The sequence below is a fragment of the Rhinopithecus bieti genome, unplaced genomic scaffold (genome assembly GCF_001698545.2).
Source record: "Rhinopithecus bieti isolate Rb0 unplaced genomic scaffold, ASM169854v2 scaffold_3043, whole genome shotgun sequence".
Classification (NCBI taxonomy): domain Eukaryota; kingdom Metazoa; phylum Chordata; class Mammalia; order Primates; family Cercopithecidae; genus Rhinopithecus; species Rhinopithecus bieti.
Genome location: NW_016804580.1, coordinates 3,987,717 through 4,014,133, shown reverse-complemented (window position 1 = coordinate 4,014,133; position 26,417 = coordinate 3,987,717). Strand labels below are relative to the sequence as shown.

At 35.7% G+C, this 26,417-nt stretch overlaps 1 protein-coding gene across 2 annotated transcripts in view; it reads right to left on the bottom strand.

The window, feature by feature from the left end:
• Nucleotides 1-8,946: 8,946 nt before the first annotated feature.
• The window catches only part of MALRD1 (MAM and LDL receptor class A domain containing 1), a 715,118-nt gene continuing 697,647 nt past the window's right edge, over nt 8,947-26,417 (bottom strand). For both annotated transcript variants that reach the window (XM_017869225.1, XM_017869224.1), the window contains exons 39-40: nt 12,630-12,705; nt 8,947-9,267 (exon numbers count right to left, since the gene is read on the bottom strand). In XM_017869225.1, coding sequence (XP_017724714.1) covers nt 9,166-9,267; nt 12,630-12,705 — 178 coding nt within the window. In that variant the 3' untranslated portion in view covers nt 8,947-9,165. The remainder of the gene's footprint in view (nt 9,268-12,629; nt 12,706-26,417) is intronic.

Here is a 26,417-nt window from a genome sequence, read left to right as displayed (position 1 = left end):
TCCTATTCTTTGAAAGTACTTGTATAAGTTGGTCGGTTCTTAAATGTAATTAATTTAAATGTAATTAAATTAAATTAATTAAATGTGATTAATTCTTAAAAGGTGCTAGTGAAACTTATGAACTTAGAATTTGTTGAAGGAAGATTATTTAACATGAATCAATTACTTTGCTATAGGACTACTTAGCTCTTCTATTTCTTCTTATGCTTGTTTTAGAAAACTTGCATTTTCAGAAATTTATTTCCACTGAATTTTGATTATTTTATCATAAACTTTTAAATAAACAACATTTTAATTATCCTTTTAGTGTTTGTAAGATCTGGGGTGATTATATCATTTTATTTCTGACATTGGCTATTTGTACATTGTGTTTTTTCTCTGATTTTAAGTGTTTATTATTAATTTTATAATTTGTTTTACCAAAGGTTTATAAATTTTGTTTCATCAAGGATTTATCACTCTTTTCATAAAACCAACTTTTAATTTTGTTTACCAACTTCATTTTATATGTGTTTCTAGTTTATTAATTTCTTAATTTGTATACTTGAAAAAACTCCAGTACTGATGAGAGAATAATTATGAGGCTGGCATCTAGAAGGTAGATGTCCTAGGAGGATAGATGGGTAATGGCCACATTATATACATTGTTTGTTATTCAGCTGTCATCTCACTTCCTCACTGCCTTCTCTTACTTCTTTCACTATAAAAATTCTTTACAAAGATTTGTTGAACAAATTAACAGCAAGGCAAGTTTTGTCACAGTGACTAAATATTTAACCATTAGTTTATGGTTATTAATATATTAAATATTTACTTAATATTTTCAGTAAGAATCTGGATTAGAAAACTAGATTTGTCATTACTGATCTATTAGGATGGCATTTCTTTTATTGGCCCTAAATTATATTATCCTAATTTACTGAGCATATTTCTCAGTAACAAAACTCTGGACAGATATTATGAAGTTCCAAGGAAGTTACCTCTAAAAAAGCCAGACCAGGCCTAAATAAATAAGCAAAATTTTAAAATTAGGAAAACAAAAGACTCTTTATTATTGCTTCTCCATTCTAGAGAAGAAAACATGTTTTTTAGAGCACTTTACTTTCTCAGAATGTTTAATGACATGTATCACTGTGGATTTTTAAGTAGGTCCTAAAATATTATAATCATTTATTTTTTGTTCATACATACTCAAATTGATTCACAGATACAGAGTTCTTTAATTCAAGATATAGCTTGTACTTAGTTTCATGAAAATTTCATAAGTGGATGCTTGTAGAAAGTGGTGCCTTTCCACTTGTAATTAATTATTTAAAGAGTAGGTTCTTGAGTTTGATGATTATTTGCTTTAGGTACTAACCCTTGCATTGGTTTTCTAGACATATTAGCAATGAAATGCAAAGCATTTTGCAAGTTGACACAAAGAAAAGCAGAATAACATTAAGAATCGCAAAGCTGTCATTGGTTTGACATTGAAAATATATACTTGATGTTTGATTTTTTTTAAAAGGCCATTAGGGAAAAAAAAAGTCCAGTCTTTTTATATTTCATGATGAATTTTCCCTGGTTTTTATTTATAAGAAAGAAATTTAAGACTACTTATTGCAAAAAACATTCCCCTGGATATAGTAATTGGTTTATCTAAATGCATACCCTTAAAAGCCAAACACAATGCAGTTAGTATTTCAAGGAGAACGTGAATCTTCAGTTCTTAGTGTGATAAATATGAAAAATGATTGAAAATCAAGAAGCTAAAAAGGGAAAAGCAAATTCTTACATAGTTTTTTCAATGTTCCATCTAAATATAAAAAGGAATATTCAAAGATGATGCGGGTATAATAGAATGACATACACATTTATATTGTGAGAAAACATTATTAAAATCAACTTCATCACATAGGTTTGCTAGTTTGCTTTCAGCTCAATATCCTTTGTATTATTTTAAATTTATTATCATGTGAAAATGGGCTGTATCTGGTTAAAATACACATACTGGGAAATAATCTGAGCACCAATTAGATTAATAAATATTACTGTACTATTTATAGTACATTATTTCAACCTTGTTCGAAGCCAATGCTCACCAAAATAACTTATTGGGATGATGGCAGTGTTCTCTAGTTGTCAAATATAGTAGCTAATGGCACATTTAGCTACTGAGCACTTGGAATGTAGCTAGTGCATCTGAGGAACTACATTTTAGGTTTAATTTTATTGACATATGGAATCTAATTAAACTAAAGAACTTCTGCACAGCAAAAGAAGCTATCAACAGAGTAAACAACCTGCAAATGGAAAAAATTTTTATAAATTATGCATCTGACAAAGGTCTAATATCCAGAATCTATAAGGAACTTAAACAAATTTACAAGAAGAAAACAAACAGTCCCATTAAAATGTAGGCGAAGGACAAGAACAGACTCTTCTCAAAAGAAGATATACATGCAGCCAACAAGCATATGAAAAATATGAAAAAAAAAGCTTAACATTACTGATCATTAGAGAGATGCAAATCAAAACCACAATAAGATGCCATCTCACAACAATCAGAATGGCTATTATCAAAAAGTAAAAAAATAACTGGCAAGATGATGAGGTCGCAGCAAAAAAGGAATGCTTATACACTCTTCATGGAGTGTAAATTATTTCAACCATTGTGGAAAGCAGTGTGGTGATTCCTCAAAGAACTAAAAACAGAACAACAATTTGATCCAGAAATACCATTATGAGGGATATACCCAAAGGAATATAAATTGTTATATCATGAAGGCACATGCACACATATGTTCATTGCAGCACTTTTCACAATAGCAGAGACACAGAACCAACCTAAAGGCCTACTAATGGTAGACTGGATAAAGAAAATGTGGTACATATACACCATGGAATAGTATGCAGCCCTAAAAAAGAATGAGATCATGTCCTTTGCAGGAACATGGGTGGAGCTAGAAGCCATCAACCTTAGCAAACTAACATGGGAACAGAAAACAGAATATGCTTAAGGGTATGCATATTATCACTTATAAGTGAGGGTTAAATGATGAGAACACATAGAGGGGAACAACAGACACTGGGGCCTAACAAAGGGTAGAGGGTAGGGGGAGGGAGAGGATCAAGAAAAATAACTAATGGGTACTAGGCTTAATACCTGGGTGACAAAATAATCTGTACAACAAACTCCCACGACACAAGTTTACTACATAATAACCCTGCACATGTACCCCCAAACATAAAAGTTTAAATATATATATATTTTATTAATTTAAATTTCAAATTAAATAGCCACATGTGGCTAGTAACTACAATAGTATACAGTATATTATTTATATTTACATGAGTTAAAATACATAAAATACTTAGAACAGTATTTGACAGATAATTCATACTTACTTGTGTTTCTTGTTGTTATTGTTATATGATTTTATGCTTAAAGTATGTTTTGGAAAATAGGTTATATAATTGTGGACGCTGTGCACTGCTGGTTTTCCCTTCTTCCACCTTTGCCTATTTTTACAATCACAATGGTGCAAATTTGGACTTACGCCAAAAATTTTTCCAAAGAAACATGATGCAAAGAAAACTAAATTCTTCATTTCTGAATCTCATGTCAAATAAAGAAAACTGAACATGGGCACTGAACCTATTTTACATAATGGATAAGAAAAATCAGTTTTATTTTTTGGTTTCAAAGAATTGCAATCTGTATTTATAACACCTTATTAACTACTTGCTTTAAGCAATTTAGGGTGCATATAACTTGCACCTGAAGAAAAATTTAAATATCCTTAAGAGTACTCTCCTTTGGGTGTATACCCAGTAATGGGATTGCTGGGTCAAATGGTATTTCTGGTTCTAGATCTTTGAGGAATTGCCACACTGTCTTCCATAATGGTTGAACTAATTTACACTCCCACCAACAGGGTAAAAGTGTTCCCATTTCTCCACATCCTCTCCAGCATCTGTTGTTTCCTGGCTTTTTAATGATCACCATTCCAACTGACCTGAGATGGTATCTTATTGTGGTTTTAATTTGTATTTCTCTAATGACCAGTGGTGATGAACTTTTCTTCATATGTTTGTTGGCCACATAAATGTCTTCTTTTGAGAAGTGTCTATTCATATCCTTCATCCACTTTTTGATGGGGTTGTTTTTTTCTTGTAAAACTTGTTTAAGTTCCTTGTAGATTCTGGATATTAGCCCCTTGTCAAATGGATAGATTGCAAAATTTTCTCCCATTCTGTAGGTTGTCTGTTCACTCTGATGATAGTTTCTTTTGCTGTGCAAAAGGTCTTTAGTTTAATTAGATTCCATTTGTCAATTACGGCTTTTGTTGCCAATGTTTTGGTGTTTTAGTCATGAAGTCTTTGCCCATGCCTACATCCTNTTTTGAGAAGTGTCTATTCATATCCTTCATCCACTTTTTGATGGGGTTGTTTTTTTCTTGTAAAACTTGTTTAAGTTCCTTGTAGATTCTGGATATTAGCCCCTTGTCAAATGGATAGATTGCAAAAATTTTCTCCCATTCTGTAGGTTGTCTGTTCACTCTGATGATAGTTTCTTTTGCTGTGCAAAAGGTCTTTAGTTTAATTAGATTCCATTTGTCAATTACGGCTTTTGTTGCCAATGTTTTTGGTGTTTTAGTCATGAAGTCTTTGCCCATGCCTACATCCTGAATGGTATTGCCTAGGTTTTCTTCTAGGGATTTTATGGTTGTAGGTCTAACATTGAAGTCTTTAATCCATCTTGAGTTAATTTTTGTATAAGGTGTTTAAGGAAGGGGTCCACTTTCAGTTTTCTGCCTATGGCTAGCCCATTTTCCCAACACCATTTATTAAATAGGGAATCCGTTCCATATTGCTTGTTTTTGTCAGGTTTGTCAAAGATCAGATGGTTGTAGATGTGTGGCGTTATTTCTGAGGCCTCTGTTCTGTTCCATTGGCTTATATGCCTGTTTTGGTACAAGTACCATGCTGTTTTGGTCATTGTAGCCTTGTAGTATATTTTGAAGTCAGGTAGTGTGATGTCTCCAGCTTTATTCTTTTTGCTTAGGATTGTCTTGGCTATACAGGCTCTGTTTTGGTTCCACATGAAATTTAAAGTGGTTTTTTCTCTACTTCTGTGAAGAAAGTCAATAGTAGCTGGATGCGGATAGCATTTAATCTATAAATTACATTGGGCAGTAATCATTCCACTATAAAGACACATGCCCACATATGTTTACTGTGGCACTATTCACAAAAGCAAAGACTTGGGACCACCCAAATGCCAGTAATTGATTGACTGGATAAAGAAAATGTGGTACATATACACCATGGAATACTACGCAGCCATAAAAAGAATGAGTTCCTGTCCTTTGCAGGGACATGGATGAAGCTGGAAACCATCATTCTCAGCAAACTAACACAGGAACAGTAAACCAAACACCACATGTTCACAGGCACAAGTGGGTGTTGAACAATGAGAACACATGAACACAGGGAGGGAACATCACACACTGGGGCCTGTTGGGGGATGAGGGGCTAGGGGAAGGAGAGTGTTAGGACAGATACCTAATGCAGATGAGGGGAAGAGGGGTTGATGGGTGCAGCAACTCACCATGGCACATGTATGTATATGTAACAAACCTGCATGTTCTGCACATGTATCCCAGAACTTAAAGTAGAATTAAAAAAAAAAAAAAAAAAAGAGTACTCTCATCTCTGTTCTTTGTTGATTTTCTGTCATTAACCTGTATTTGGGGCTCCTTATATGTCACGAATTCTCTCAATATCCCTGTGAAGCAGGTCAGTTGAAGTTGTAGAATAATCTTTATTATCTTTTGTGTAAGGAATTGCATTTTCCTACATTTTTCACATAGTAGCCTCAAGAGTTCTTTACTGTGACCATAGCTGAATTTTAATTCTATTCTTTTTAAAAGAATACTGTATGCTTAAGCAAATACGCTAAATCTATGTGGATAATATTAGCAGTTTTAAGCTAAAACAAATGCAACTTTCAAAAGCATCTATGTCCCACAATTCCAGGATTCAGACTGAGTCAAGGACAAGAACAACACCTGCTACTACTACTGAGCTTTCCTCGTGTGAATATTTCCGAAATCAAAAACGTTAGTGTCAATATGAAAGCAGCAATTAGAAAAAGATAATACAGAGCAAAACAATAATGCATTCAAAAAATTAATTTAGATAAAATTTGAGATTTACTGCAAGATTGATGAGAAATAATATTTCCCCGCCAGTCTGTACTTTTACAAAAGGCACTAACAGAATAATGAAACTTACATGGCATACAACTGACTTTCTATTCTGCTTAGAAATGTCCCAGATAATCGAGTGGTAGTGACTCCCAGCTTTTTCTCCTCTTCAGCCCCTTGAGGGCAAGGGCTGGGCAGATTGCTAATCCATTCTATCTAAATCCACTGAAGTGATTGCAGGGCACATTACTAGAGAGAGGAACATTCCTTTCCTTTAGATGCTTATTGCTGCCTAATAGATATAATCCCCTTCACCTTTCCTAACTTCAATTTCATTTAAGCACCTACAGTCATCTGCTTCACAAGGTGCTTCACAGATACTCTCAGCCCCAGGGGGTATAAGCGAAGGGTTCCAGCCAATCACGGTGGCCGCATTGCCTTCGAAGCAACTGGCTCAGCCTGAGCTCCAGTCTATGCTGGCCAATACTAAGAGTGCTGTGGCGGGCAGTGCGTGGGGGAAGGGTGGAACCAAAAAAGAGCCCGCATTGCCAAGACAATCCTAAGTCAAAAGGACAAAGCTGGAGGCATCATGCTACCTGACTTCAAAACTATACTACAATGCTTACAGTAACCAAAAACAGCATGGGTATGGTACCAAAACAGAGATATAGACCAATGGAACAGAACAGAGTCCTCAGAAAATAATACCACACATTACAAGCCATCTGATCTTTGACCAAACCTGAGAGAAACAAGAAATGGGGGAAAGGGATTTCCCTATATTTAATAAAATGGTGCTGGGAAAATTGGTTAGCCATAAGTAGAAGCTGAAACTGGATCCTTTCCTTACTCCTTATACAAAATTAATTCAAGATGGATTAGAGACTTAAATGTTAGACCTAATACCATAAAAACCCTAGAAAGAAAATCTAGGTAGTACCATTCAGGACATAGGGCATGGGCAAGGACTTCATGTCTAAAATACCAAAAGCAACGGCAGCAAAAGCCCAAAATTGACAAAATGGGATCTAATTAAACTAAAGAGCTTCTGCACAGCAAAAGAAACTACCATCAGAGTGACAGGCAACCTACAGAATGGAGAAAATTTTTGCAATCTACTCATCTGACCAAAGGGCTAATATTCCAGAATCTACAAAGAACTCAAACAAATATACAAGAAAAAAACAAACAACCCCATCAAAAGTGGGCAAAGGATATGAACAGACATTTCCAAAAGAAGACATTCATACAGCCAACAGACACATGAAAAAATGGCTCATCCATCACTCGCCATCAGGAGAAATGCCAAATCAAAACCACAATGAGATACCAATCTCACACCAGTTAGAATGCAATCATTAAAAAATCAGGAAACAACAGTTGTTGGATGAGGATGTGGAAGAAATAGGAACACTTTTACACTGGTTGGTGGATTGTTAAACTAGGTTCAAACCATTATGGAAAACAGTATGGGCAATTCCTCAAGGATCTAGAACTAGATTACCATATGACCCAGCCATCCCACTTACTGGGTATATACCAAAGGGATTATAATCTATTCTACTACAAAGGGACCACATGCACACGTATGTTTTATTGCAGCACTATTCACAAAGCAAAACTTGGAATCAACCCCAAATGTTCCATCTGTGACAGGGACTGGATTAAGAAAATGTGGCACATATTTACACCATGGAATACTTATGCAGCCTAAAAAAGGATGAGTTTTGCGTCCTTTGTAGGGACATGGATGCAGCTGGAAACCCCAAAAAAATTTTTTTTTTCATTTTTTTTCCCCTCTAGCAAACTATCACAAGAACAGAAAAACCAAACCACCGCATGTTTCTCATCATAGGTGGGAACTGCCAGCAATGAGATCACTTGGACTCGGGAAGGGAACATCACACCCCACTGTGGGGCTATCATGGGGAGGGGGGCGGAGGGGGGAGGGATTGCATTGGGGGAGTATATACATGATATAAATGATGAACTGATTGGGTTTGCTGACGAGTTGATGGGTGCAGCACACCAACATGGCACAAATATACATATGTAAACAAACTTGCACGTTATGCACATTGTACCCCTAGAACTAGAACTTAAAGTATAATAAAAAAATGAAAAAAAAAATTATAAAACTAAAAAAAAAAAAAAAGTGAAAAGCAGAAAGAAATGGGCCTCTCTGCCTCCGAACTTTACTGCGAACACAACGATGCTGCAGCTCATTGTGCTGGAGCCCTCACCTAAGCTGTAGGGGACCTAGCCTGAGAGCACAGGCTGGGAAGTGAAACTCATCAACCGATGAGGTTCTTACTGGGGTCATGGAAGTGTTCCAATGACCATCCTAACAGGGGCTCCATCTCCTAATTTCCTGGTTTGTGGGGTAATGATTGCTACATGATTCAAGACATGAGCTTGGGGAGTTTTCAGTTTCTTGCAGCTACAAGCTTCTTAACTCCTAGGTTTACCATTATTTTTATGTCTGTAGAAAAGTATTAATCATTTGAAAAAGGCAAGAATAGGCGGATAATTTATCACACTATTTTTACAACATGCTGAAACAACTTATGATTATGTTGCCTTGGATTGCTGTGATTTGTCCATTTCTACCCATGTGTATACCAAGTCAGTTCACCTGCGTTTCCAAGCTATACGGCAAAGAAAGAACATTTTAAAACTTCCTTGTATTCAGAATCTGAAACAAATTGATTCATCATTTAAAAAAAGATAAAATCAAAGCAAAACAAGAAACTTGATTAAGTAGTAATTTTATTAAAATATTCAGATGTTCAGTGAAGATAAGGTACTGATTCTGATTCCATATAAACATTCTCTATATTCTGTAAGAAGATTCATTCATAAATGTTATAATTACACTGGCATTTAAATCCTTTCTCTTTTTACCATTGTAGAAGAGGAGTTTCTATTAGATTGTGGAGACTTCAATTTTCTAGAAACTACACATTTTGGATCAGACTTGGTCTCGATGCTGCTGTTTGAGATGATGTGACAGGGTGTCCAGGCTTCCTGATGTTGTGCCATATAATGGATTTGAGAAGGAATAGACAGAACTCTGAAGATGAAAAACACATTTGAAAGGGTAGGATTTTAGGCATTAAAATAAGAAACCTCTTTAAAGATCACGCAGAATGCAGCAAAGGTCCTAATGGATTTTCACTGGAGTAATAACTAGAACATCCTTGACTCTTCCTCCAGCACTTACAGCCCGCACTGCTTGAGTTTCTGACACAAGGCTAGATTCCATGTATCCTGGGGTCCTCTGGACTTAGGCACCACTGCCTCACCTCTGGTGGGGTGGGGAAATGCAATGACCAATATTTTGACTACTTCTTTCTCTGATGCTGGTTTCACTAAGCCTTCTGTATTGAATATAGTTAGGTTAGACAAAACAAAACAAAACCAATGACTTTAAGTATACAAAGCCATTTTATGTAAGTTTAAATGCCATTTCATTTAAGTTTCCTGTAAACTATAATTATATAGTTTACAGGAAAACCTAAAATTTGTGAAATTCTATAGGACAAGCAGTCTGGCTTCTTCAACAAATATTGTGCAAGGAAAAAAAAATAAGCGAGAGAAAATAGAACCTAGAGATGAAAAGAGATTTCAGAGACATATCTACCCATTTGGATGCATCTACCTTCTAAAATTTCCGATTTTTAAAATATAGCAATAACAACAAAATCCCCATAGAAAACCTTTTACATTTTAATGAGGCAATTGGGGTAGGTTGAACAGTGAGTGTTTGATGGCCTCAAGACATTCTTGTTAAATGTTTAGGTATGATCGTGCCGTTATATTTTAAAAGTCCTTGTCCTTTAAAACACAACTGAAGTCTTTACGGTTGAAATTAAATGATATGAGATTTGTTTGAAAACCTTCTGGAGGGTGAGGAAATGGAGGGCAGTAGAGGTGAAACAGCAATGACCATGGGTTGATAGTCCTTGAAGCTGGCTGATGGGTACGTGGCAGTTGCTTACAATGAATATTGCCATGAATATTGGCATGAATTGCCAACGAATGTTGCCATGAATATTCTCTCCATTTCTGTATCAGAATGTGAGAGTTTTCTCCAAGAATTAAAAAAAAAATAGTTTGAAGGATAGATTTAGAGAAGTCTATCTTTCTGATGATAGGGAAAGTAGACCTAGTTTGATTAATACAAAGTCATTTGCTTCTGAAACAATCGAAATCAAAATAGCCACACAGGCCAGGAGATGTGCCAGGATTTCTTCTTTAGCCATTCATAATGAAAGGAAAACAGAAAACGAAAAAGGAATTTTTCTTTTATCAAAATAGAAAATAAACATAAATCACTTCCGAGGTGCTCTCAAGTCATCCATTATGCCACCACACTCACACACAGTGGAAACCATCTTGAAAGCAGATTGAAAGGTGGGTCTTTGATGGAGACCCCTTCCTGTGCTTGCTGAGAAGTACAGATCTGCATGCAACAGAACCCATCTCAGTAGAAAGTAAAGAATCCATAACACCTACCGAGCCACTTTTTACTTACTACAAGTTTATGAGACACTAATATAAAAGATATAAAATTTAAAATATCTCACTTTAATTCCTTATCTCAGGTGTATCTTTCAGGCAGTAAAAGTTAAACTAAGTTGAGGATAAAAATATTAAATGTTCTGACCAGGTACAGTGGCTCACGCCTGTAATCCCAGCACTTTGGGAGGCCAAGGAGGGCGGATAACCTAAGGTCAGGAGTTCGACATCAGCCTGGCCAACATGTTGAAACCCTGTCTCACTAAAAATACAAAAATTAGCCAGGCATGGTTGCAGGCACCTGTAATCCCAGGTACTCAGAAGGCTGAGGCAGGAGAATCACTTGAACCCAGGAGGTGGAGGTTGCAGTGTGTCAAGATCATGCCATTGCACTCCAGCCTGGGAGACAAGAGTGAAACTCTGTCTCAAAAAAATAAATAACAAATTTTCTTTCTCTAGTAAAAATGAAAATATATTTATATTATACCATCCTAGTTTGTCAAAAAGATATATTACATTTGTTTTCTTAAATATGTGTGTGTTTTTTATCCATGAAGTAGGTCTACCTTTTCATTTTTACTCTGTCTTACTTGTTGAATCATCTAAATTCATTTTCTCTGTGCTTTAGGCAATCGTTTACTTCCTGTTTTCATTCCTACCAAAACAATACTAAAAGTGTGTATCATATCATTATTGATTAAAACGCAAAAATGAAAAAGTCAAGTGTTTTGTTAGGCTTCGACCACAGCACTCAAGGCTCTTAAACTACTAGAAACTACCTGACCTGATACCTTGCTACTCATTTTCATAACCAAGAGCAAGATAAAAAACTATGACCTATTTTCATAAAGAAAAATAATAATTAAAATTTTAGCTTTATATAATACTCACTTTATAAGGAGTGAATTTTATATAGCTCTAAAATCAGACGTAATAAAACTTTTATAGTTCGGAAGTGGTGTGTCATAACTAAATCTACTTTATATCCAGATGAAGTCTCATAACACTTACTTAAGAAAGGAATGAGAAAAATAGAAAGGAATGAGATGTTGATCAAAGAGTGCAAAGTTTTTGTGCAAGATGAATAAATTCTGGGGATCTAATGTATGACATGTGACTATAATACTGTGTGATATGCTCAGAATTTGCTGAGAGATCCTCAATGTTTGCAGCGTGCACACACACACACATACACACAGTTAACTATGTGAGGTGATAGATATTTTAAATACTTTTGTTGTAGTAATCACTTCACAATGTATACTATAGTAAAATATAATGTATACTTTAAACATATAAAAGTTGTATTTGTCAACTATACCTAAAATGACTTAAAATTAAAAAAATCTAAAAAAGGAACAAGAAAGGTTTTCCTTGCCATTTTCTCCCTGCTTATACAAATAAGGGATAGCCCCAAAAAGGTCCAAGGAAGATGTAATACATTCTCACTTCTTTTTTCTCTTCTAAGTTATCAGGTAATGGCCCTCACTAGTCACCCTAAATTTAAACAGAAAATAGAATGCTATCCTCTCTTTTGTTTTTGAAAATAAAATATGAAAGACATTCAATTAATAGTTACTATAAGTAACTGACTAATACTCTGTGGGTTAAACTGATATTTTCCAGATTTGTCAGCTCTTTTTGAGTATAAACAGTGACCACAATGCCGTTTAACAGTGAACTGATCTTACGAGCAGATTGAAACTGTCCTGAAATGGACAATTCTCACGGCAAATTTGTAGAGACGGAAACTCCTTTCTACCCCCAATTGAAATAACTCCACTAAAATGTTTCTTTTAGTTATGATGTAGAAACATGTTCAAGCAACACTGGTTCAATGTGTGTGTGTGTGTGTGTGTGTGTGTGTGTGTCTGCATTTGTGTGAAATGATACAGTTCACACTTTGCCACTTACCTCTGTTTTCTCTGGGTTGCTCCAGTTCCCGTAAACTGGATTGACAAAGGCACAGTTACCACTTCCCTCGGTTTTCCTTAAAGCACCCAGGCCATCAAAAAAATTAAAAAATAAAAAGTATTGACATTTACCATAGTACATTTTCAGGTTATTGTTTGTTAGAAACTTTTGAGATACGTTGTCTAGCCAGCACACTTATTTCCGTGAATGTATTACCATAAGTAAAGTTTGTTTTTTATTTTTTTTTTGCAGGACACCAAGGCAACCACATTCATGAAAGCAAATGTAATTTGAACTCTAAGTATTTAGATTCAAATAAACCCAGGCAAATAAAAGAAATGGCAAAAGTTAGTAGTCTGAATGTTGATTTCTTAAACTATTACTCAGGGCAAAGCGTCCAACATTAGAAAGAACAATGTAATATGAAGCTGTACTAGTGATAAAGGCCATCTTGAAGTCCTTGACACTGCAAAGTGCCAAACCACTACATCCTGAAGACTGTTTTCCATGACAGTATCTGTCATAAAGATCTGTAGCCCATGAGTCATAGTCTTTAACATTTTCATCAGCAAAGTTAAGTACAAGTGTTCTGAAAAGTTTTTTAGGGTAGTGTTTCATGAAAATCAAAAACAGCAAGCCCTTGGTAATATCACATATCAGATTAGATGTGCATAATTCACTATAATTAACTGGGCTTCATATGATTATTTTCCTTTTATACTTAAGAATTAATAGACTTATTAGAAGACACACAGCCCTGGACTACTTGGTGACAACTGATGAAGAAAAACTGTCCATCATAGGAACAACAAAAAATAACCAAAAACTAAATACACACACACACACACGAAAGGATCCTATACCTGCCTGTGTATACATGCACACACACACACAATGGAGAATGGAAGACCAATTCCAGGATGATTGTTTTAAGGGCTTAATGACAAGAGTAACAAATATATAATGTATGATAATTCTATAATACAGTGTATAATGTATGTATAATATATATTTTTAGCCTGATCAGGATACAGTGAAAATTAATGTTTGTCAGTAATATAATTCTAAGTCCCAAAATAAAATGTACTAAAAAGGAAGCTCTTACTGACTGGATTTCTAAAAACAAATTGCCATAGGCATAACTGCCTATTGTCATCTACCAAACCACATGGTCCTTTTCAAAGAAACTGCAGCATCAGTGAGCCTAACAGTCTAATCTGGCTAATTATGTTTGGCTGGCAATATATTTTCCCTGTGGATTCAGTGTCTTTTAAGCTTCCTGATCTCCACTGGCTTAAATATACAATAGATTAAATGTTTCACCCTCACTGCGGGTACATTTTGCTTATTGATGAATCGGGCCATTTGCATCTATTTTGTGGGTTATTCTTGAAAAAAGTCTGAACTGAGGCAACAAATATCTGTTAATTCCTTAAGCATTAATTGAATGCTTATTAGTTGCTCTGATTAATTTGAATAAGTTGTGTTTGACTCTTTGCCTTTACTTTGTTCAAGACTAGTCTACGTTAAATTCTTGGAGTAGTAATCTCAGTACACAGCAGGGTTAGTACATGAGCTGAGCCACGGATAATCTTGGAGTTGAGACTCGGTAGGGAGTGAAGTATCGTTTTGAAATGTATCAAAATACCAAAGCAGGAAAAATTGGACATGGAAGTAGGGATGATCAAAACAAAATAGAAATTAGGGACCAAGTAAAGATAAGACAGCCGCTGACACCGAGAGCTCAGAAAAATTAATAGAGGCTGAAATCAGGCATGAAATCAGGAAGCAAGAGGAAACCCAAACCACAGGGCTAGACAGGACAGATGGTCAAAGGCCGAGCATGCAACCAGGAGCTGAAGGGACCAGCTTGGCCGTCAGTCACAAGGATGTGAGGCAGAAGCAACACAAAAGATCTTGATATGAAGCAATTATTTTTGGCCTTAAACTGCTGGGACTCCAGATGACCCAGACCATGGTTGGCAGGCAGAAGCCAGGTAAATTTATATAATTTTCAGCCCTGTTAATTCAATTATTGAAGCTGCTTGTCTTCAGAAAGGCTTTTAAGTCTAAAATAATTTTCTATTAAAATGAAAAAACAACATTTGAAGGTGTCTGGCCTTCAAGATTTGGGTAACTACAAAGAAGGAAGATATTTAAGAGTAAGGATGTGGAGTTGTAATAAAAGAAGAAAGAGTTTCAGTGTGAGTATTGGGAGGTAAGCAATGGCAAATCCTTCCTACTGCAACTTTTGTTTTTTAGTAGTCTCAAATTGCTTTTATTTTTTCCCAGATCAAAGATACATCTCCCATTCTTGAAAATCTCTAGATTATTAGACTTACATTTTAATGTCTTTCCTATTTATTTATAAGGTAAACTATTATACACACCGTCCACAGATTCTTCCATGAAGGAAATTGCTAATGTCACTCTACACATTTACTATTTCAAGTTCAATACTATGATTTTCCATCTTCATCACCTATGTCAATTTGATATTCAAATACAGGCAATTTTAGTTAGAATGATGGATACTTACATGAGGGAAATAAAATGTTTGTTTCATTGTAAAGTTTTTGGCCAGTTCTGAAACTCAATGGTGTAATGAAGAGTCTTCATCAGGCCAGAAAAAAAAAAAAAAAAAAAATGCAATGTTTGACTTACTGTATTTGTCAATATGCTGGTAGCTCTTAAGGAGGAGTTGATTTTTTCTCCCCTACCAATGAATGAATGAGTTGTAAAAATTGAGGTTCTAAAGAATATAACCACCTCTAGGAATAATGATGATAAAGGAACTGACTTAGAATTTTTGAGTAGAGGAAAGGAAGTTGCATGGATCATATAAGTTTTTCTCCCTTGACTTATGCATTCACATAAATTAAGTTTATCTTAGATCCATTATGTGCAGATACCGTGCGAAGTGGAATTCTGAATGTGCGACAAGAGACATATGTCAGTGCAAAACTAAGATAATTCTGATGGCAATTTCCAATTTTAATTTAGTGAGCATATTTATAGTTCTAATGCAATTCACTTATTAACTGACAACATTGTTTTCGTGTTGATAAAAGCATGGAAGTGTTTATAGTAGTCTGAAATTATGACAAATGGGAAGGAAGAAAAAAAGAATAAAACAAAGACCAATCTATGCTACATCCAATAAACATGACTTTGAGGGGAATGTTTTACATTTTTATTTTTAACAGCTTTATGGAGCTATAAATCACATGCCATACAATTCACAAACTTAAAGATACAATTCAATGGTTTTCAGTAATGTTACTTTTATTAATTTCTAATTAAGAGTGGTAACCTATATATCACATAAAATTTGCCATTTTAACCATTTCGAGTATACAACTCAATGCCATTAATTCCATTCACAGTGTTGTGCTACCATTACTACTATTTCCAAAATGTTTTTATCACTCTGAACTGAAACTCCATGGCCGGTAAGCATTAACACCCCATTCCCGTCCAACCAGTCCCAGGTAAACTCTGATCTACCTTCTGTCTCTAGGCTCTAGGTACCTCATCTAAGTGGAATCATACAGTATTTGTCCTTTTGTGTTTGGCTTATTTCACTTAGCATAATGTTTTCAAGATTCACCCATATTGTAGCATGTATCAGAACTTTAATCATTTTTATTGCTGAATAATATTCCATTGGATGTATATGTCACATTTTGTTTATTCATTCATCTGTTGATGGAAATTTGGGTAGTTTCCATCTTTTGGCTATTGGGACTAGTGCTATGGTGAACATTGCTGTATGAATATCTGCCTAAGTCTCTATTTTGATTCTTCGAGGTGTGTAACTAGGAGTTGAATTGATGGAACACTTGGTAATTCTTTTTTAACTTTCAAGGAACTACCAACTGTTGATAGTGCTGCACCATTTTACATTCCCACCAACAATGTGAGGGTTTCTATTTCTCCTCATCCTCATCAACACTTGTTATTTTCAGTTTTTAAATTATTATTATTATTGCTATCTCAGTGGAAGTGAATGGTATCTAATTGTGGTACTGATTTTCATTTCCCTAATGACTAGTGATGTTGAACATCTTTTTATGTGCTTATTGACTATATGTAATCTTCTTTGAAGAAATGACTATTCTAGTCCTTTGCCCATTTTGAAATTGGGTTGTCTTTTTGTTCTTAAGTTGTATGGATTTTTATATATTCTTGATATTAAACTTTTATCAGTTACATAATTTTGAATATTTTCTACCATTTTGCAGATTGTCTTTTCACTTTCTCGATAATGTCTTTTGTTGCACAAAAGGTTTTGATTTTGATAAAGTCCAGTTTACTTATTTATTTTTTGTTGTTGCTTGTGCTTTTGGTGTCATATTTAAGAAAGAATCAATTTCCAAATCCAAGATCATTAAGATTTACCACTCCATTTTCTTTTAAATGCATTACGGCTTTAGCTCTTACATGTAGCTCTTTGATCCATTTTGAGCTAATTTCTGTATGTGGTGTGAAGTAGGGGTTCCATCTGCATTCTTTTGCATGTCAAAATCCAGTTGTCCCAATGTCATCTATTGAAGAGACTATTTGTTCCCCATTGGATGGACTTAACATCTTTGTCAATCATCGATCATGATAGATGTATGGGTTTATATTTGAATTTACAATTCAATTCAATTCAATTCAGTTGATCTATACGTATGTTCTCATGCCTCATGCCAATACCACACAGTTTTGTTTACTGTGTTTTTGTAGTAAATTTTGAAATGGGGAAGTTTGAGTTCTCCAACATTGTTTTGGCTATCTGGTACCCTTGCAATTTATAAATTTGAGAAGAGGTTTTTCATTTTTGCAAAAATGGCTGTTGGAATTTTCTATAGAGATTGTCTTGAATCTGTAGGTTGCTGTATTAGTCTGTTCTCATGCTGCTGTGAAGAAATACCTGAGCCTGGGTAATTTAAAAAGGAAAGAGGTTTAATTGACTCACAGTTCCACAGGGCTGGGGAGGCCTCAGGTAACTCACAATCATGGCAGAAGGGGAAGCAAACATGCCCTTCTTCACACAGTGGCAGCAAGAAGTGCAGAGCAAAAGGGGGAAAAGCCCCTTATAAAGCCATCAGACTTTGTGAGAACTTACTCACTATCATGAGAACAGCAGCATGAGGGTAAGCACCCCCATGATTAAATTACCTCCCACTAGGTCCCTCCCATGACTTGTGGGGATTATGGAAACTAGAATTCAAGATGAGATTTGGGTGGGGACACGGAGCCAAACCATATCAGTTGCTTTAGTTAGTATTAACATCTTGACAATATTGTCTTCCTTTCTGTGGACTTAGTGTGTCTTTCCATTTAGTTAGGTCTTATTTAATTTCTTTCAATAATGCTTTGTGATTTTAAGTGTATAAATCTTTTACCTCACTGGTTAAATTTATTCCCAGGTATTTTATTCTTTTCGATGCTATTATCAATAGAACTGCCTTCAAGATTTCCTTTTCTGATTGTTCATTGCTGGTATGTAGCAATACAAATGATTTTTGAGTGTTATTTTTATACCTTGTAACTTCTCTGAATTTGTTTATTTGCTCTAGTAGCTTTCTTGTGGATTCTTTGGGATTTCTTATATAGAGAATCATGCCATTTGTGAATACTGAATTTTACGTCTTCTTTTCCAATTTGAATGCCTTTTACATCCTTTTTTTCCCAGTTCCTCTGGCAAAAGTTTATTTTTGATAACCACATTTATCCCTAGCTAAGTGGGGCTATAAAACTTCCTTAATATAAACAAGTTTAAAGCTAGTGTATAGGAAAATTATTATGGCAATGTTTGGACAGTTTCAGGGTAGAGTCTGATTGCCACTTAAAGTGAACATCTTTAGACTAGCGAAGTGAATAAATCTTTATCTGGGTTGAAAGGAAACAAAGGTGACAGTGAGACTAGCTGTCATGCCAAATGCTGACGTGTCTACGACAGAGTGACAGCACAATGTTCCTGCTAAGAGGCCTGTTCTTCAAAATGAACATCCTTTTACACACGTTGCAAGTTTGTTAATTTTTAACATACACTTTTATAATTTGTTTTACTGAGTGTTTTCACTTTATTTACTAAATTGATTGCCATTTTTGGTGATAAATGAGTGATTTAATTTCTTTATGTTAACTACAGACATGTGTTTGTTTTTGTTTTTGATTTTCCCCCCTAATTTACGAGTAAGTCACTTGGTGTGTCTGTAAAACTGCTCCTGCTGCGTAGTGAAATTCACCAAACACCAAGTTTCCACTACCATCTCATGGGAGTAACACTGTTACAATATGTTCATATTTAAAATTAGGTTTAGAAAATATTCAAAGAAAATGAGCTCAAAAGTTTAACTGTTTTTATTTTTTATTTTTAGAGACAGAGTCTCACTTTGTTGCCCAGGCTTGTATACAGTGGTGTGATCACAGCTCACTGCAGCCTTGAACTCCTGGGCCCAAGTGATCCTCCGGCCTCAGCCTCCTGAGTTGCTGGGACTATAGGTGCATGCCAACACACCTGGCTAATTTTTAAATTTTTTTGTAGAGATGGGGTCTTGCTATATTGTCCAGTCTGGTCTTGAACTCAAAATTCCTGACTTCAAGCAATGCTCTTGTCTTGGTCTCCTAATGCACTGGGATTATGGGTGTGAGTCACTGTGCCTGACATGAGCTCAAAACGTTAGCACAGATTTTTTTAAGTGAAAGGGAATACCATTTGCGAGGGTCATGGATGATTATTTTCATCGTATCTTGGTGGATTGTGTTATAAAACTTCAGTGTCGAAACCTGTCCACGTGAAAGTATGAAGAATCATACTGTCTGAAATTAGGATAATTACAATGCAGATGTCAAATGATCTTAATGGATAAACAAAATAATTTATCTATCAAAAGGTATTTTCTCTGTATTTCTTGTGTGGAGGCGTTGGTCCTCATGCTTCCATGAGGGAAATGATTTCTAGACGTTGTAAGATGTCAGACAATATCCTAAAATCTGAGACACAATTGTCATGAGTTAAGTGCCTGAAAGGAATTGATGCTCTCCAATGTGGTAACTCACTCCTTCAGATGGTGGAAAGAGAATTTCTTAATGTTACTTATCATTTTTCTTATTTACTTATTGACATTCACCCAACATGTCTAGGACACATACTATGTACCAAACGTTGCACTGGGTCCTAGACTTACAAAGTTGATTAGTATACGGCTCCTCCCTCTAGAGCTATTCAGAGGGTGGCAACTGCTGGTTTCTGTCCTTAGATGAAATGCCATGTTTATAAAGTGCTTATCACAAGTAGGTGCCTACCGATAGTTGAGTGCCATTCTCTTCACCTTCTTTCCTTATGCTTTCCTCCTTTTGTCATTTACATCTTCTTTTAAACTTCCTGCTTCTTTCTCCTGACCCCCAAATTTGTGAAATGAAAGGACATTGGTATAAAGAACAATAATGAGGTGTCAAAATTAATAATCACGGTATTACTTTGAACTTTTTCCACCTTTTTTTTTTTTTTTTTTAGAGATATGGTCTTGCTCTGTCACTTAGGCCATAATACAGTGGCATGATCCTAGCCCACAGCAGCCTCCAACTCCTGCAACTCCTGGGCTCAAGAGATCCTCCTGCCTCAGCCTCCTGACTAGCTGGGACTACAGGAATGTGCTATCACACCCAGCTAATTTTTTAATTTTTTTGTAGAGATGACAGCTCACTATGTTGCCCAGGCTGGTCTTGAACTTCTAGCCTCAAGCAATCCTCCCACCTCAGCCTCTGAACGTGCTGGGATTACAGGTGTGAGCCACCATGCCTAGCATTACTTTTAATTTAAATAAAATAGATTTATTAATTTAGAGCCTAGCAAGAACCTTTGCAATCATCTTGTCTCTGTCTTCTATTACAGATGGAGCAACTGAGATTCTTCCCCAACTAGACTCTAAGTCCTATGAGGGATAAGGAATATGTCTGGTTTCCTCATCTCTCTGTTACAGCACCTTGTGAATGCCTGGAAGACAGTAGGAATCAACTGAGTATTTGTAGAAAGAATAATGATAATTGTCTATGGTCTAAAGGTTTAGTGATGAAATGAAGTCCATTAACTTCTCTCTGCTTATTTCCACCCTCAATGATATATTTCCTCAACCCCCATGGAGGAAAGACAATTCATTTTTTACTATTGTTCAATAGAGCCATGTTTGTATGTAGCTTCCTGTTCTGCTTAGCCCAAGACATTAAGTGGGTCAGGAGTAACTTCTGCCCTCTGTTTTTTATTTTGTTTTGTTTTGTTTTCTTTTCCATTCCTTTTCACCTGTTTAAGTGGCAGCCCAGAGTAGCTTGGAGGCTTCCCTGAAGATGAGCAGAGTACACTAGACTAGGCATGGCCTTTCTATTTATTTCTACTATGGAGAAAATGAAAAGCTATATGGCTGGAAAAGAAAATCACCTGAGTACTAATTTGTTATTTTACAATATTTGAAAAATAAAGACCTGTGTTCCTCCTAAGTATTTCTTTTAAACAATGAGGGGTATGGAATATCTATGCATAAACATCAAGGTCTTCAAGTGAATTTTCAGGCTGTGAAGAGTTTGATTTGTTACTACTAGGGAGAGATGTTTCCTAACCATAAAAATGCATGTGACTTTTTTTTTTAAAGGATGCATCTAAATTATGAAAGACAATAATTTCACTGGTGCAAATAGAATTCATTTATTCTGGAGTCATGCCTATTACATTTTATTTTGTTTAGTGTAATTAATGGTGAATCTGAGTTGTCCCAGGGAAGTAAATCTTAATTTTCCTCTTCCTACTTCCACCTCTCTCATTTTAAAGTCTTCAATTAGTTTTCCCCAAATGTTTCCAGTCTTAAGATTTAAGGAATTTGAAGCCTTTCCCAATGATCTAATCTTCCAGATAAAAGGAAAATACAATACAGCATTCCAATAAAAATAAAATATTCCTGGGTTTGTTTTTAATTATACCTATTTTAATGTTCATTAAATGTATTTCCCTCTGCCAAGAAGAGATCTTTTAGAAATGTTTGTTTCTTAACCAGGGTACTGTTTTCTTCTTCTTCTTTTCTTCTTCTTTTTTTTTTTTTTTAACTTTGTCTCATCCTAAAAATCAATGGGCAATGTTCTTTAATTTTTTTTTCTTCCCTGGCTTTATAACCTAAGGAAATAGGTTTTGTGGTTTGTTTACTTGTTCATTTTCAACTTGCAGTAATCATGAGAGATTGGTGCCCTGTGTTTCCTATGTAACTCTCAGTCTCAAATGATTCAATGTATCATCTTTCTTTTCTCAAAACCTTAAAGTGTTATTTTACACCTGCTCTCTGATCATTTACAGTCCATTTTTTAGCCTGTTTGAATAGACTTGTTTTTTCAAGGAAAGTAATCATAAATTTTAATTTTAGGCACTATTTTGTCCTTTTTATAATAAAGACTGATTTATAGCATTTTATAAAAACAATAGCACAGTAAAACAACATAAAACAGATAAGAAGTAGGTAGGAAGTTGGAGAAAGTGAATCTGAGAACAGGAAAATAGAATTGAGGCAAAGGTAACAAGATGGACAGTTCATGAAATGGCTATCATCGGAGTACGTATATTTATTAGAGGCAGGATGCAACTTAGACTTTAAGATTCTAGAAATCAAATTTAAGCAGGACAATCAATTACACAGGCTATAATTTCAAAAAGAAACAAACAAACCAGATGCTTAGAAGCACTTTTTCTCTAACTCAAGAGATAAAGCATTTATTGTATGGATCCTGTTACTGCAATCTAATGTTACAAAGTAACAAGTTCCTAACCACGATATTTTAGGAAAATCAGCAAAGGGTTACACTAGGTTGTTTCAACAAATACTTTTCAAACATCAAGCTGAAACGATGCCAAGATGTACTTCAGTAAAAGCTACCCAGAAAGTGTTGGCAAGGAGGGAGGGGAGATTTTACGGAGATCTTGAAGCACAACAATGCCTTAGAGAGTTTGATTTTGGGGGCATTTTCATATGTTCATGTTTATCATAAAAAAGTCAACACCAAGCTTATAATTTATAGTGCATCATTGCAGTGTAACACATTAGATCTGTTATAGAAGTCTACAGGTAGAAAAATGACTTTGTGCACAAGGTAGTAGAAGGTAATAGAAGAAATAAGTTGAGTCTATGAAGTCAACCTATTCTCACTGAGTGTACACTTCCATAAAATACCATGTTATCTGACTACTGCCGAGAGAGAGAGAGAGAGAGAGAGAGAGAGAGAGAGAGAGAGAGAGAGAGAAATTATAAGAGAATGTAAATCGCAAACTATCTAATGGTCTCTATTCCTGTCAAATGATGATTTTTTTTTTTCCAATAAACAATCTGGAGGAAAAGAAAGAAAGAAAAGAAGCCAATTTGAAAAAGCAAGGATACATTAAGGGGAAATGTCTATGAGCTCACATTTTCATTCCAACTCCTCGTTCATTTCAGGAACAAACTGAACCAAATGTTTGGGTGAAAAAGTTCACAAAGAACTGGGTTTGCAAACACAACCAGAAATGCCACAAAAGGCAGAGGAAAAGATTCATCACCCAGGGTCACAAAACCAAACAACTGGAACACCAAATTTTGCTAAACTCATTCACATGATACAGCAGCTGCTTTATTTTTCTTCCACTCTTTTCGGGCAGGAAATAAATATGCTGACCACAAAACCGTCACTGTTTAAGCAGTCTTGCTGTGGCAGAGCATTTTAATGGGAACATGCCCAGGAATATGGAGGCAATTAGTAGGAATAAAGCTGACCAGGTTTCTGTAACTTAACCTTAAAGAAAACCCAGGCTGCCAATGGGAGCTCCGTCTTCACTCCACTTCTCAAGTGCAGTGTTAGCAAATTCACAACCACCTAATAGAAACCATATGCCTAGCAGGAAAGTTCCTTTGGAAATATATTTGATAGTGTGTGTGTATAGTATATATATATATATATATATATTATATATATATTATATATTTTTTTTTTTTTTTTTTTTTTTTTTTTTGGACAGTGTCTTGCTCTGCTGCCCAGGTTGGAGCTGCAGTCCATGGGGATCATAGTTGACCTCCTGGACTCACGCATCCTCCCTCCGCCGCCTCTTGGGTAGCTAGCACTACAGCCATGTACTACCATGACCAGCTAATTTTTGTTTTGTTTTGTTTTGCCGAGATGAGCTCTTGCTGTGTTGCCTTGAGCTCCCGGACTCAAGCAATCCTCCTGCCTCGGCCTCACAAAGCACAGGGATTACAGGCCTTAGACACAATGCCTGCCCTAACAGCACATTTAAAAAATATGTCTTCACCTAGTAAAATTATTGGAGTCAGTCTTTAGGTAATAATTACAGAGAAAGACAAAATGCATATAGAAAACGTTCATCATAAATTATCAATAATAATGAAAAATTAGATGCAAGCTCAATGTCTAATAGGAGAATGATTAAATGATGATCCATGTACTTGACACATCAACCTTTTCAAGTCATACTTTAAAGAATATTTAGTGGTATAGGGCTATGATATGGTTTGGATATTTGTCCCCTTCAAATCTCATGATGAATTGCGATCCCTAATGTTGGAGGTAGAGCCTGCTGGGACCTGACTGCATCATGGGGGCAGATCCCTCAGGAAAGTCTTAGCACCATATCCCCTTGGTGATGAGTGAGTTCTTGCTCTGAGTTCATGCGATTTGGTTGTTTAAAAGTGTGTGGGACCTCCTTTCGGTCTCTTTTGCTCTTGCTCTTGCCACATGATGTGCTTGCTCCTGCTTCGCCTTCTGCCATTAGTAAAAAAGCTCCCCGATTCCTCTCCAGGAGCTGAGTAGATGCTGGCATCAAGCTTCTTCTACAGCTTGCAGAATTGTGAGCCAATTAAAACGCTTTTCTCTATAAATTATCCAGCCTCAGCTTCAAGTATTTCTATTTCTCCTTCTTTCTTCCTTCTTTCTTAAATAATTGATTGATGAGTTTTTTTTTTTTTTTTTGCTATATTGCAGAATGAAATGGGTCAGCAACTGACATACTGCATAAATCAGTGAACCAATATTTTCTAAATGTAACATGCACGATACTACAAAATCACACATAGGTAAGTGATTCATTCAAAGTGAAAATAGACCAGTGAATTTTTAATGTAACAGTTCAAAAATTCTATGGATGTGGTTTCCGATTCTGCATTACAACTGCATTTTAAGAAACCACCCCATGTAAAGTTTTGGTGTAATAAAAAGTATCAATAATTATCTCAAAAGCTAGTAAAATACACCTTCTGTCTTTTTCCATTTTTGCATTGCTATGATGAAATACCTGAGACTGGGTAATTTATAAAGAGATGAGGTTTAATTGGCTCACAATTCTGCAGGCTGTACAGGAAGCATAGTGGCTTCTGTTTCTGGGGATGCCTAAGGAAATAAACAGTCAAGTGGAAGCAAGCACGTCTCACATGGCTGGGGCAGGAGCAAGAGAGAGTGGGGGCAGGTGCCATACAGTTTTAAACAACCAGATCTCACAACAACTCACTCACTATCAGTAGAACAGCACTGGGGGGATGGTGCTAACCCATTAACGAAAACTCTCCCCCCATGATTCAATCACCTCCCACCAGGCCCCACCTCCAACAATGGGGATTACAATTTGAGCTGAAGTTTGGTGGGGACACAGATCCAAACCATTTCACCTCCTTTTTAAAAATACGTATCTGTGTGAGGTTGAATGTGGTTCATATATTTCAACAAATCAAGATAATGGCTTTAATGCAGACGTGGATATAAGAATCCCACACTAGCTCTCACGAAAGGTTTGTTTTAGTTGGAGTAGTGATATGATTTGGATGTCTTGTCCCCTTCAAATCTCATGTTGAAATGTGAGCTCCAGTGTTGGAAAGTGGGCCTACTGGGAGGTTTGGGCCATGGGGCAGATCCCCGTGAAGGGCTTAGTGCTACCCTTGCAGTAATGAGTTCTCACTCTGTGAATTCATGAGAGATCTAGTTGTTTACAAGAGCACAGCACCTCCTCCCTCTCTCTCGATCACCCTTGTCATGTGATGCGCCAGTTTCCCCTTCGCCTTCTGCCATGATTGTGAGTTTTCTGAGGCCTCACCATAAGCAGATGCTGGCATCATGCTGTTTGTACAGCTTGCGGAACCGTCAGCCAAACAAACCTCTTTTCTTTATAATTACCCACCCTCAGGTATTTCTTTATAGCAATGCAAATGGACTAATACAAGTAGCTTTGTTCTACTAAGCACTAGGGGTTCAAATATCAATAAATATTTATTTATTTGGCTAACATATACTTTTCCTTTGATAAATTTTTGCTAGTTACCTGTTCTGGAAATATTTTTTTCTCTCTCTTTCTTCAACAAATGTGATACCACAAAGCTCCACAGCTGGTAAAGGTCACTTTTAAATAGAATGTTATATTTCATATATATATGTTACATTTCATATATATGTATATATACACCATATACTTTAAATATACAAATATGTTTTCATAATAGGTTATAATGGATATCTTGTCACTTAAAAAGCTATTAATAAATATAATTGTAACGATGAGCATTTTTTCATGTGTCTGTTGGCTGTATGAATATCTTCTTTTGAGAAATGTCTGTTCATATCCTTTCCCCACTTTTTGATGGGGTTGTTTGTTTTTTTCTTGTATATTTGTTTGAGTTCTTTGTAGATTCTGGATATTAGCCCTTTGTCAGATGAGTAGGTTGCAAAAATTTTCTCCCATTCTGTAGGTTGCCTGTTCACTCTGATGGTAGTTTCTTTTGCTGTGCA